This window comes from Copadichromis virginalis, linkage group LG17 (genome assembly GCF_057382275.1).
Source record: "Copadichromis virginalis isolate Kocher_CV1m ecotype Utaka linkage group LG17, C_Virginalis_male_GT1.1, whole genome shotgun sequence".
Classification (NCBI taxonomy): Eukaryota; Metazoa; Chordata; class Actinopteri; order Cichliformes; family Cichlidae; genus Copadichromis; species Copadichromis virginalis.
Window position 1 is genome coordinate 29277239 of NC_140634.1, and position 12478 is coordinate 29289716.

The 12478-nt window shown below is 40.5% G+C and overlaps 1 protein-coding gene across 5 annotated transcripts in view; it reads left to right on the forward strand.

Annotated features, from left to right (window-relative positions):
* atp2b1a (ATPase plasma membrane Ca2+ transporting 1a) overlaps positions 1-12478 on the forward strand; it is a 152702-nt gene that overhangs the window by 136748 nt on the left and 3476 nt on the right. For 2 of the 5 annotated variants that reach the window (XM_085437802.1, XM_085437801.1), the window contains 14 exons: positions 579-734; positions 970-1184; positions 1475-1717; positions 1808-2049; positions 2701-2938; positions 4172-4351; positions 4437-4524; positions 4687-4793; positions 5000-5191; positions 5659-5872; positions 5973-6184; positions 6300-6407; positions 7999-8187; positions 8835-8924. In XM_085437802.1, coding sequence (XP_085293928.1) covers positions 579-734; positions 970-1184; positions 1475-1717; positions 1808-2049; positions 2701-2938; positions 4172-4351; positions 4437-4524; positions 4687-4793; positions 5000-5191; positions 5659-5872; positions 5973-6184; positions 6300-6407; positions 7999-8187; positions 8835-8924 — 2474 coding nt within the window. Of the gene's footprint in view, positions 1-578; positions 735-969; positions 1185-1474; positions 1718-1807; positions 2050-2700; positions 2939-4171; positions 4352-4436; positions 4525-4686; positions 4794-4999; positions 5192-5658; positions 5873-5972; positions 6185-6299; positions 6408-7998; positions 8188-8834; positions 9020-12478 lie in introns of all 5 variants that reach the window. The other 3 variants (XM_085437804.1, XM_085437805.1, XM_085437803.1) reach the window with 3 other exon arrangements.

Consider the following 12478-nt stretch of genomic DNA (forward strand, 5'->3'; position numbering starts at 1 on the left):
GTTAACTTGTGATACAGTGCTCTACATATTCTAAATATTCTCATCATACAGCAATTTTTGTGATCCCGTTTCAATCAACTTGTTCTGACTTGTTACCTGTAAAGTCAGATAAACAGATATTTTATGAGGGGCAGAGGAAATCTAGTCCAGGCCTGTTGTTGAGCTAGATTATATGCTATAGACACGAAATATAAAAACTGTTCTCGAGTTTTCTAATATTACCAGAGAGATGAATACGTTTATTTGACCTGTATCAACCTTATTCACCCACAGCTGTAGAATGCAGTTTTTATTTCTGGTCTTGCAAATTGGAAGCAAATATTCAAATGTAGGCTTGACGTGGCACCTGATCGTGAATGAATACTCTGTGTTCATAACTGACAAATCATAACTGACAAATCAGCATACTTTCATTTCAGTCGTTGCTTTTTCCATAAATCCTAGAGTCTTTCTTAAATGAATTTAACACAGTATTCCTTTATATAATTATTTAAAACACTCAGCACCAGTAATGGCCAGTGCAGATTTGGAATAGCCAGGCCCTTTTTAACAACCTTGTCTTGTTTTCTCTGCTGCAGCTAAAGCCCAGGATGGTGCTGCAATGGAAATGCAGCCTCTGAACAGTGACGAAGGAGCAGATGCAGAGGAGAAGAAGAAAGCCAACCTGCCAAAGAAAGAAAAGTCTGTTCTCCAGGGAAAACTGACCAAACTAGCAGTACAGATTGGAAAAGCAGGTGAGTCAGTCAAAATCACTCGTTCTGGCACAGCTGAGTGCTGTAGATTGTAAAACATTTTATGTGCTTGTACTCTCATGCCCTTGTGTTCACTCCAACTTTTTTTGGGTTGTACGTCTCCAACTGTTTATATTGTATAATCACAATTACACCCACTATAAGCAACATACTGCTAAATGTGTCCTGATAGGAATATAACTTAACATCTTTCTTTTCTCTCATGTTTTGCCTCTAGGTCTGGTTATGTCAGCCATCACTGTTATCATCCTGGTGGTGCTGTTTGTAGTGGATACCTTCTGGATCCAGAATCTATCCTGGGTTAAGGAGTGCACACCTGTTTACATTCAATTTTTTGTGAAGTTCTTCATCATTGGTGTCACTGTTCTTGTGGTCGCTGTTCCCGAAGGCCTGCCACTTGCTGTAACAATCTCCTTAGCGTATTCTGTTAAGGTGAGACTCCTAGCCAAGTGACCTGTGCACGAACTAACCACCTTACACTTTAGCCTATTAAAACTAGAAGATCAAGCTGCTAAAATCTGGTTAACAACTTGAGGAAAGGGGATCATTACTTGGCTTTAGGGTATTATTTAGCCAACATAGGGCTTTAGTTAATCAAGGAGTTAGTCATTCAGTTGTAAAATCTCACCACATTTATTTCATGAAACAAAAATAAAATGTTTTCATTATAGAAAATATAGCTTTCAGTGTTGTCAGACTTTATTTTTTTTATCTTCCTACAGAAAATGATGAAGGATAACAATCTGGTGCGTCACTTGGATGCCTGTGAGACTATGGGAAATGCTACTGCCATCTGTTCTGACAAGACTGGTACACTCACCATGAATCGCATGACTGTGGTGCAGGCCTACATAGCTGAAAAGCACTACAAGAAGGTCCCTGAACCAGAGAACATCCCCTCCTCCACTTTAGACATCCTGATTCTGGGCATGGCAGTCAACTGCGCCTACACTACTAAAATCATGGTATGCTTGTAAAAAGCAGCGTACCTCTAAAATTGACTGTGTAGCACATTAACTTTGTCTTCAAATTTTTCTTTTTTTTTTTTCTTTTAGCCTCCAGAGAAAGAAGGGGGTCTGCCACGACAGGTGGGTAACAAGACCGAATGTGCCTTGCTCGGCTTTTCTACTGAGTTAAAACGCGACTACCAGGCTATCCGCAACGAGATTCCTGAAGAGAAACTCTACAAGGTCTACACCTTCAACTCAGTTCGCAAGTCTATGAGCACTGTGTTAAAGATGGCTGACGGCAGCTACCGTATGTTCAGCAAAGGAGCCTCAGAAATTCTCCTAAAAAAGTAAGAGACATTTTCACTTTTCATGTTTGTTCACATGTTCTGCTTTTCTATGATTTGTTTTGTTGTTGTTTTTTTGGCTGGGGGATTGTATGGTTTAATATTATCCTCTTAGATAATAATTCCTCTATGATTTCTTTACTGAAGAAGCATGAAATCATGGATGTCTGATCAGCTAAATGAAAGGTTGTTCCATAGCTCTTTTTTTTTTTTTTTTGTACTCATTCGGCTGGCCAGACTTTGCTGTAAATGATATGTGTAATGGCTTAAGCAGCTAAGAAGTTCAAGTGCATCCCACCCAAGCCCCTTACGTTGTGACTTAAAAACAGGCACTGAGAAAATGAGCCGGTAACAGCTCTGTAAGCCTCTTAACCAAGCAGGCTTCTTTTTAACCCATAGAGGGCTTAGTGTGACTTCTTACTGCTGCAGCTCACCATTCAAATGCTTTGTCTTCTCCTCTTCTCTTACCCTTTTATTAAGTCTAAATGACATTTTTTACATTTATGCGTCTGTACCTATCTCTGTCTTTATCCATGTTTCTTAACTCCAAGCCATTAATGGCTTTCATCTTTGGATGTTTCGCCCTCCTACACGTTCTTTTTCTTTCTTTTCCTTTACATTTATGATTTAATGTGTCGTCTTTACACATTTCAGGTGCTATAAAATCTTGACAGCTAATGGTGAGCCAAAGGTGTTCCGCCCACGGGACAGAGATGACTTGGTTAAGAAAGTGATCGAGCCCATGGCCTCAGAGGGCTTGAGAACAATCTGCCTTGGATACAGAGATTTTCCTGCTTCTGATGGGGAGCCTGACTGGGACAATGAAAATGATATCCTCAGTGGACTAACCTGCGTCTGTGTGGTTGGCATTGAAGATCCTGTTAGACCAGAGGTTAGTGGCTACACTAATGTTAGTGAGTTTATGCACAAACAGTTTCACTTGTTTGATTGCTAGTAAGGAAGCTGTCTACAAAGGTAGAGTATTTATCTGCACTTCATTTGAAGGTCCGTCTTTTGGCTTTGAGTCAGAACCCATTGCTTGATGTGGCACATTGAACAACTTCACTAGTTGCAAAGTTGCACTCAAAAAGAAGTATTTAGAATGATTGTTGTCCAAACGTGTATGAAGGAGAAACGGCCACACTGCTGATACTGGCAGATTGCTGGAATTGGTGACACTATGATGTGTCTATCATTAAGAAACCATAATTAGATCAAACATTAGAATACGTCAATTCTAGTTGGCTGACAGTTCTATGGAAACTGCTGTTTGCAGAGTTTGCACTCAATTTGTGGACCAACCATTTTAACTAAACTCAGCCACATCAATGACTCCATTTCAGGTGGTTTGGAAGCAACACAAAATAAATGATGGGTGAATGTAAACAGTAAAAACAATAGACCTAATTTAGCAGTCTATACTAGCTGAGGTGAATCTAGTTTCCAAAAATAAAGTGATTCAAGCTGTTGGTTTAAGTTTTTTGAGCATTTAACAAGCACATGTAAAAGAGCTTTATTTGTCAGTTGTCAGCTTTATTCATCTACTGGACTGTTGGGCACACACACTTTTTAAGCAAAGCAAAAAAAAATATTTCTTTAAAGGGAGCGCTTACTCCAGGAGGACCCATTTGTTATATCAATTTTATAATTTCCATATCTGTATGTACACAAGGGTTTTCTAGGGTCTGAGTGACATAAATGTTTGTCATCAGGGTGTACCTGAGACTCGGTGCAGATGTCAGAGTATTCTCTAGTTTGCATGCAAACGTATCCAGGCAACTTCTACACCTCAAAGGCGCCATCTGTACATTGCATCCTACAAGTAGACAAGAAAGCACAACTATGCTTCTGTGGTGTTTGCAACTGTTTGTGGGCGTTGGTGAGGGAGTATAATCCTTGCCTGAAAAAGTTAGGTCATTTTCTTGCTAGATGCTTCACTGTCGCTCATGTAGTTGGCTTTCTGCCATTTTATGTACTGGACAGGTGTGCTGGGCTTGGTTCATATTTTTTTTAACGAAGGGGCCCATTATTTCCAAATCTCATCCTTTTTAGTTGAACACTTAGATTGATGATCCCTAGTGATATTTCTTTTTTCTTTTTCCTGTGCTTTTGTGCTTCCCTTCAGGTTCCAGATGCTATCAGGAAATGCCAGCGTGCTGGCATCACCGTGCGGATGGTGACTGGGGACAACATCAACACAGCTCGAGCCATCGCCACCAAGTGTGGCATCCTACAGCCTGGAGATGACTTCCTCTGCGTGGAGGGAAAAGAGTTCAATCGCAGGATACGCAATGAAAAGGGAGAGGTGGGCCACAGCAAAATAGTGTACCTCAGAGACTGTTGCAGATGTGCTGTTTGGATTCTATTAGGGTTTTGTCTCATGTTTCTAGATTGAACAAGAACGCATTGACAAGATCTGGCCCAAACTTCGAGTATTGGCTCGCTCTTCCCCCACAGACAAACACACCTTAGTCAAAGGTAGTTATGTTTCTCTGACATGGGTAAAAATGGAAAAAGTGAACTAATGTGTTTGTTTGTTTTCTTCTTTTGCTGCTAGCCTTTTTTTCTTTTCTTTTTTTCCTTTTCTTTTTTTTAGGCTGTAACGGTTTTATTTTAAAGTTTGACATTTTTCTGTTCTAGGTATTATTGATAGCACAGTGGTAGAACAGAGACAAGTAGTAGCAGTGACAGGAGATGGTACGAATGATGGTCCTGCCTTGAAAAAAGCAGATGTTGGTTTCGCCATGGTAAGTTACTTGTGTATAATTTCTTAAATAAGGTTTAATCATAAATATAAATTGGGTCATTCTTAACATCAACATCTTGCTCAGTATCCCATGGTAACTCTGGCAGTCAACTAGAAAGAAGTCAGAATTTAGGCCACTTAATCATCTTGTTAAATATTTGGTGGATAGCTGGAACAGATTCTTAATGATCATCTTGTTGTCTCCAGGGCATTGCTGGGACAGATGTTGCCAAGGAGGCATCTGACATCATTCTGACTGATGACAACTTTTCCAGCATCGTTAAAGCTGTCATGTGGGGTCGAAACGTCTATGACAGCATCTCCAAGTTCCTTCAGTTTCAGCTAACGGTCAATGTGGTGGCTGTCATTGTAGCATTTACAGGAGCATGCATCACACAGGTTAGCACCTAGATATTGTAGGGTTATTTTGTTTTTGATTTTTTTTTTTTTCTTTATTGCGTGTCTGAAGAGTTATTTCACTGTTATGCTCTGAATGGAAATTAACTTGGTACCACGGGCAACACATTGAAAGAGCTGAAGCAGAGGGAATGAAGATCCAGCAATAAACTGAGGAGAAATAAAGGCTTTTATGTATAATGTTTGGAAATTTGGAAATTTGTCCTTGTGGAAATGCAACCGTATCCAAGAGCAGCTTACCTGGCTCTCATGTCTTCGTTCATTACGAAAAAGATTTGTTTGTTTCCTACCTGCCATCAATCTTACACCTCATAACAAAATATGTACTCCTCAGTGCAGCCACTGCTCCAGCTCATAAACGTGTAATTTGGCTCGTGGGGATCGAAATGTGTTTAATAGATGATCTGAATTTCCATAACCTGATTTGGCGACTCGCTCTCTTGCACTAGGACTCTCCACTGAAAGCTGTACAGATGTTGTGGGTCAACTTGATCATGGACACTTTTGCTTCACTAGCTCTGGCCACAGAGCCCCCTACAGAAGCCCTGCTGCTAAGGAAGCCATACGGCCGCAACAAACCTCTTATCTCCCGCACCATGATGAAGAACATCCTGGGTCATGGAGTTTATCAGCTAGTCATCATTTTTACATTGCTCTTTGCTGGTAAGGGTTTTGTGTCTGAAGATGTTCTCTGTACCCTGCACTGTTATCCAAGATTTTCTTTTTCTTGACTGGGATATTTTTTTTTTTCCCCCCTCTGTAGGAGAGAAATTGTTGGACATTGACAGTGGCAGGAATGCACCCCTCCATGCCCCACCCTCAGAACACTACACCATTGTCTTCAATACCTTTGTAATGATGCAGCTTTTCAATGAGATCAATGCCCGTAAGATCCACGGTGAAAGGAATGTCTTTGAAGGCATCTTCAACAACCCAATCTTCTGTAGTATTGTCTTGGGTACCTTTATTATTCAGGTACAGTAGACTAAGACTTATCTGAAGCATCAGTCTGCACAGGTGAAATCTGAGGTTTTACACTTTGATTAAGTCTCCCTCTCTTGCTCCTTTTTTTATTTTATTTTTTTCATAGATTGTTATTGTGCAGTTTGGAGGGAAGCCATTCAGCTGCGTGGCTCTGACGACTGACCAGTGGCTGTGGTGTACTTTCTTAGGCTTCGGCTCTCTTCTGTGGGGACAGGTATGAAAGTACAGCTGAGCTTTACCTTTTGTTGGCAAGGTACAGAAATGCGGTATTACACTGCCCCCATGTGTCAGCTCTAATCTTGTTGGTACAGGGTGTTGTCAGAGACGTGTAACAGTACATTATGTCCCGCTGCTGTGAAGAGATTAGTAATTAGTAGTTGATTGATTGATTTTTATTTTTTTATTTTTTTTTGGGGGGGGGGGGTAGCTACCACAAACACATGTGGTCATCAAAGTTATTCAGTTTTATTATTTTAATTTGACCTTTAAGGGGATTATTAAAGTTATTTCTTTTGCAGTTGTTTCAATTTTGAAAAGTTATTTAAATGTAGTAAAATATTAGTAGTTCAATGGTACATGTTTTAAAATTTAAATATTATACTTTTTGAGTTCTTTACCTTTTATACATGAGTTGAAAAATATAGTTTGTTTTTTTTCTAAGGATTGAAGGGTGAGATCGCTCACTGCAGTTTATAGTAATGACTGGAGGTTCATAACGAATGTTTAATGTTGTTCTGTTTCACATCTATCCTGATCAGCACTTATATTAATATCAGTTTTGCCAGCTGGCGTCACCAGCTTTACATAAATGGGACTACACCAAGTCCTATAAAAGCACATAGCTGAGAGTTGAGGAACTGAATTGAATAAGTACCAAGATTGTTGGTTCCAAAGCAGCGATTGCTCTGTTCTTTTCCTTAAAGGCCGGTCGGTCCCCTAAATAGACGCTGACAACATGTGTTCACACACCTGTTGGTGCATGGAGTTCAGCAGTCTTCAATTCTAGGCCGCGTGACACAGTCGACTGGGATCTTTTGGCACATCGGTAGATTCTTAATGCACCCTCAGTATCTTAAAATCTGAAGACTCAGAGAATTACATATTTTTGAAAATACATATTTAGGAGAAACCCTTAGTGTTACCAGGCTGTACAGTTACAGTTAATATGGGTAACATTACCGTAAGCTTGTTTTGGCTGCTGTCTTTTTAATAAGGGGTTGCCATACTGGATGGATCCATTTTTACACCAGATGGATTTGTGTGTTTTGTATATTAGCCAAACAGTGTGGAACCCTCGTAGTGGATTGTATTCCCACAGACCAGAGCAATGGTTAATGTCCAGAGCAATGTCGGGGGTTTTGTTTTTGTTTTGTTTTTTTGTTGTTGTTGTTTGGTTTGGGGTTTTTTTTTGGGGGGGGGGGGGGGGTGTTATCTGATAACTTCTAATTATGACATTGTGTGATTTAAAATCACCAGACATGTGTCTGACTCATCTGCATTCCACTTTGTGATCTTTGTGGCTAGTGCTTGAGGAGTAAAGTTTTTGCCTTCTTGTTAAATTGACTGAACAGCATCTGCATGTGATCATGTGCAAGGATCCTCCTGTTCATCAGCAGTGGGAGGGGCTTGGAGCCCAAGAGCAAACTGCATGTTATTGAACTGGCCATCAAATTTTCATGGTCACTGTCCGCTTAATGTCGGCGATGAACTTAATCACGGCAGAACAAGCCATGATTAAACTGCACGGGGGGCTAAAACTTCATCAGGAGTCACGGTTGCTCACTTGTATCCTCATTGTCTTCCAGGTTATCTCTTCAATACCCACCAGCCGCTTAAAATTCTTGAAAACAGCAGGCCATGGCACCCAAAAAGAGGAGATCCCAGACGAAGAGTTGGAGGAGCTGGAGGACATGGATGAGATCGACCATGCTGAACGGGAGCTTCGTCGAGGCCAGATCTTGTGGTTCCGAGGCCTCAATCGCATCCAAACTCAGGTGACAAGTCTCAGCAGTTTCACGTGCAGCACTCACCACCACACCCCAACACCAAGGGAATCAAAAGCCATAAACCCTTTAACTCTCTACTGCTCTTCCAGCTTAAAATCTATTTTGTTCTTTCTCTTGGCATTCCTAAAGAATGGCTTGTGCCCTTAAAAAAAAAAAAAAAGCCTTTCTCTAATTTTTCTGTTCTGCTTCTGAGCTAAAGCAGGGTCCTCTGCCTATGTTTTTGTTTTTTATTTGACTCAGTCTGACTCTATCTGCTAAATCTAGTTTGAAGGTACTGATGAGAAGCAAGTGAATTGGATTGGATGGACAGCACGATAGAACAGCTGAATGTTTAAAGAGTATTGGCATGGCTATAGCTGGAAGTATGGAAGGAATCTGCAGAGAAAAGAGTGAAAGTGAGGTCAGATTTTTGGAGTAAGAGCTCCCTCCGATCAGTGCCTTTAAACCCAACCGTCCCCCTTTTTCCTCTCTCTTTTAATTATAATGTCTAAATCCAATTTCAAAGTGCCATTTTTTTCTTATGGTTACTGGTGCCTTTTCTTTATTTTTCTCTCTTTTCTCTCTCTCCTCTGGCTGTGTTGTGTTTTTATTTCCTCTGGGCTTTTTCTCCTGTCACGCTGTCTGATTCTTTGCAGATGGATGTAGTGAGTGCGTTCCAGAGTGGAACTTCCTTTCAGGGGGCTCTAAGGCGGCAGGCCTCCAACTCCAGCCAACAACAGCACGATGTAACCAATGTTTCTAGCCCTACACATGTAGCCTTTTCTACTACTACCACTTCTGCCACTGCCGCCAACACCGCTTCTGCCACTGTGGGGTGTGAGTGCGTGTTCTCCTCTAGTGCATGAGACTTTTATTTCTTCTTCTAACATCTTCCTTCTCCACTCTTCTTCTCACCTAACGTTGACACTTTTCCCCTCTCATGCTTCTCCTAATGTTCTCCCCTGTATTCTTTAAAAAAGACCTCAAAACCACATCTTCCATATTGCTTCGATAACACTGCTCTATATATATGTACCTTGTAACCAGGTCGCTTCTACTGTCGAGGTGTTATCTCTGTGTCATCATGTTTTCTGTTCTGCTTCTGCTTTGGTCTCAGAAATGAACAAGGTTTACTGTTATTTCGGGGGGGTGATGTGTATTTACTATGATTTTTAAAAAAACAAAACAAAAAACAAGTTATATTCTGAGTTGACAGTCTCCAGGTTTGTCTGCAGCTGCCTCAGTCTGCCTTGTGCCTCTGTAGCACTCATGGGTCTTTGTCGCAGCTCTCTAGTCCCTAGCTAGGTAAATGTTTTGAGTATATGCCCATGATCACGGTCTAAAAGAGTAGACACGAACTGAATGTCAGTGGTGAAAATAAGACCTTGGCTTTTCCAGAAGAAATGGTTTGCCACAATAGCATCAAGTGGTAATAAGCTGTAATTTACTGGTGTCTTTGGATGCACTGCCTTTTAACATCACGCTATTCATCCGCTCACGTAGGAAGGTCACTGTGCCGAGACTGGATTTGGTCATTTGATGGTGGTGTTTCCAAACTCCTTCCTTTCGACCCTGTGCCTGCTGACAGTGACACTTTTTGTTTTTCTCTTTCAGAGTTTAAAGACAGACCACCTGACGAGCAGGGAATTTTAAATGTTTTACAGATGTCACAAAAAGAGTAAAATGGAATAAATGACTGTGCTCTTGAATGTAAACTTGTGGGATTTTTCTCAGGCACATCAACAGCAGAGCCGATGTTGTTTTTGCCTCTGCAATATTGACAAATCGTGCAGTGCTGCAGCAACATTTAGTTCTATTTTTAGGTGCGACTTCTTCAGATCTCTGGACCTGACACTTATGGGTGCTTGTGGGCATGGATTCTTCATTATTAACCTAATATTTTCCTTTCAGGTTTCCTTAAAATATTTGGACAATTTTCTGTGTGTGAAAGCTTGTTTGTTGGCAAAATGTGTCCAAAGGGCAGGTTGCTGCCAAAATGACCTAAAAACAATGAATACCACTGACTCCCCACGTATTCTTCTTTAGATTCTGTGAAATGTGTCATGGGCTATACTCAAAGGTTTACTACCATTGAACACAAGGTAGCGCCGCGCTCTGCATGGGTTCAAAGTCTCTGGTCTCGTTTGTGAGTTCTCTCTCTTTGTGCTGTTTTTGACATGTATACCAGCTTGTAGACATGCTTGGCTGCTGCAGCTTTCTTTCTTTTCGTTTTTTTTTTTTTTTTTTTTTAACTCCACAAGCATAAGCTATAACTGACCACCCCTCTTTTTGTCTTTCTGTCTCTCTCCTCTTTCTGCCTCTCACCCTCAGTCTTTACTTTGTCTCACTCTCTCTTTCTGTCTCTCTTCCACTCCTTTCTTTTCTCACTCTCTTTGTCTCCATCTGTCCTTTTCTCCAGCTGTCCTTACTTTTTGATCAGCATGCCCAACAACAGTAATTTCTTGTGTCCAGCTTCTATCCCTTATTTTCTCTTTTGGTGTGTTCTTGTAGAAAGAACGCCATTCCCCTCATTTCATTTATTTATTTATTTTTGGTTCCCTTTTGCATTTTAATTAATCAGACACAGGACTCTACTAAGTGTTTTGTGAAATACTAATACAAAAAACACATTGCATCAAGTTTGACACTGGTTTGTACTCTCCCTGAGATATTGACCGATTTCCTGAAGTTGCTTTTTAATTACTCTTAAGACTAGTTTCAGGTTTTGTCTCCAACAGATTTAGGTTTTCTGTCTCTCAGAAAGTCTTTAATATTCAACCAGCATTCGATTTGCACACTTCGCACATCTGATCAGTCCAGCCCATCAGATTGCAATTGAAAGCCTTTTATGGAACAGTGATGGCTTGAAGCGTTATATTTTCATTCGCTCCTTCTGTACCAAATACGGCATAAAGATTAAATTACTGTGCAATTGCAAAATGCAAATGCAGTACTTCATATGGCAGCTTGGAGGCTGGCTCAAAAAAGCACATCGTTTATGAACAATCCCCAATTTTAGGGAAGAAATAAACATGTTAATAAGCTGGTACAAAGACCAGATCAGATTTGAACTGTTCTCCCTGTCACAGTAACTGTACGAGGCTGTTTACTATTGTTAGGCTGGTTTGAGTGGACTTTATGCATTACCCAGACAATATCAAAGTTATTGGCTTCGCTGACACCAAAATCTGCGTTTGTGCAGTTATCTCAAAAAAGTCTTTATGTGAGTGGAATTTATTAGCACCAATTAACAGGCATCTGATCTGTGCAATGCATCCACACAGTCTATAGATGGTGCTGATGTAGCTGGGTTGTTTAGCTTATACCGTGCTACTTCACCCACTCCTCCTTTCCTTACTTCTGACTTCCCAAAACAAGATTTGATCCCAAACAAAGCTCCAAAATGCAGCTCCCATCAAGTGCATACAGCTGTCCTAATTCATTAGCTTAATTCCATTGTACCTTTTACTATGGTACAGCTACTATGGTCAATAAGTGTGTGTGTGTGTGTATAAAGTGCATACAGACGTACACACAGTATTTACACAATACATGTTGCTGGAAGTGGGAAATGTATTCCCTGGGTTCCCTTATCTTTCCTCCTTTGTGCAGTGCTGCACATATGGGACTCAAGGGTTCTGAGTCACCAGGCAATTAGCATTGTAGCAGGAGGATAGTGGAGTGCAACATTAAACACAGGCACCCACACAGGCCACAGCAGCCACCGGATATAACAACTTTCCTGATGGAAACTCTGAAACAGTACTCCTTATGTACAGTCTGTGCATACATCTGTCTTTGGGATTTAAAGCAATATCTCTGGAACGCTTCAAATTGAAATGTCTGCAATACCAATAATAACAGGTCTAAGTTCTGGAGCGGTGAGTTGTATAGCTTACAGCATTGCTGTTTACATGTCACTGTCCCTCCTGGGCTTCTAGAGGGTGAACAACAATCCAAATTGCACTTGGATACAGTACACCACCTGGAAGATTTTCCTATAAACTGTCATTAATCTGCACTTCTGCAGCAATTCACAGTGCTGCTTACATTAAAACCCCCACTTTTCTTGCAGCGTAGAAAGTTGAGACCATTTTTTTTTATTGGCGATATTAATCTTTAGTGTTCACTTAGATTTTTATTTAGTATACATTTTCATTTTTAGTCTTTGGGTATTTTTATATTCACTGAGAGACAGAAATGAAAGAATATGGGCTGCTCCTGTTTATACATTAAAATACAACTAGAACCGTAGATGATGGTTGGAGACAACTATTCATCACCAGATTAGTATAAAACT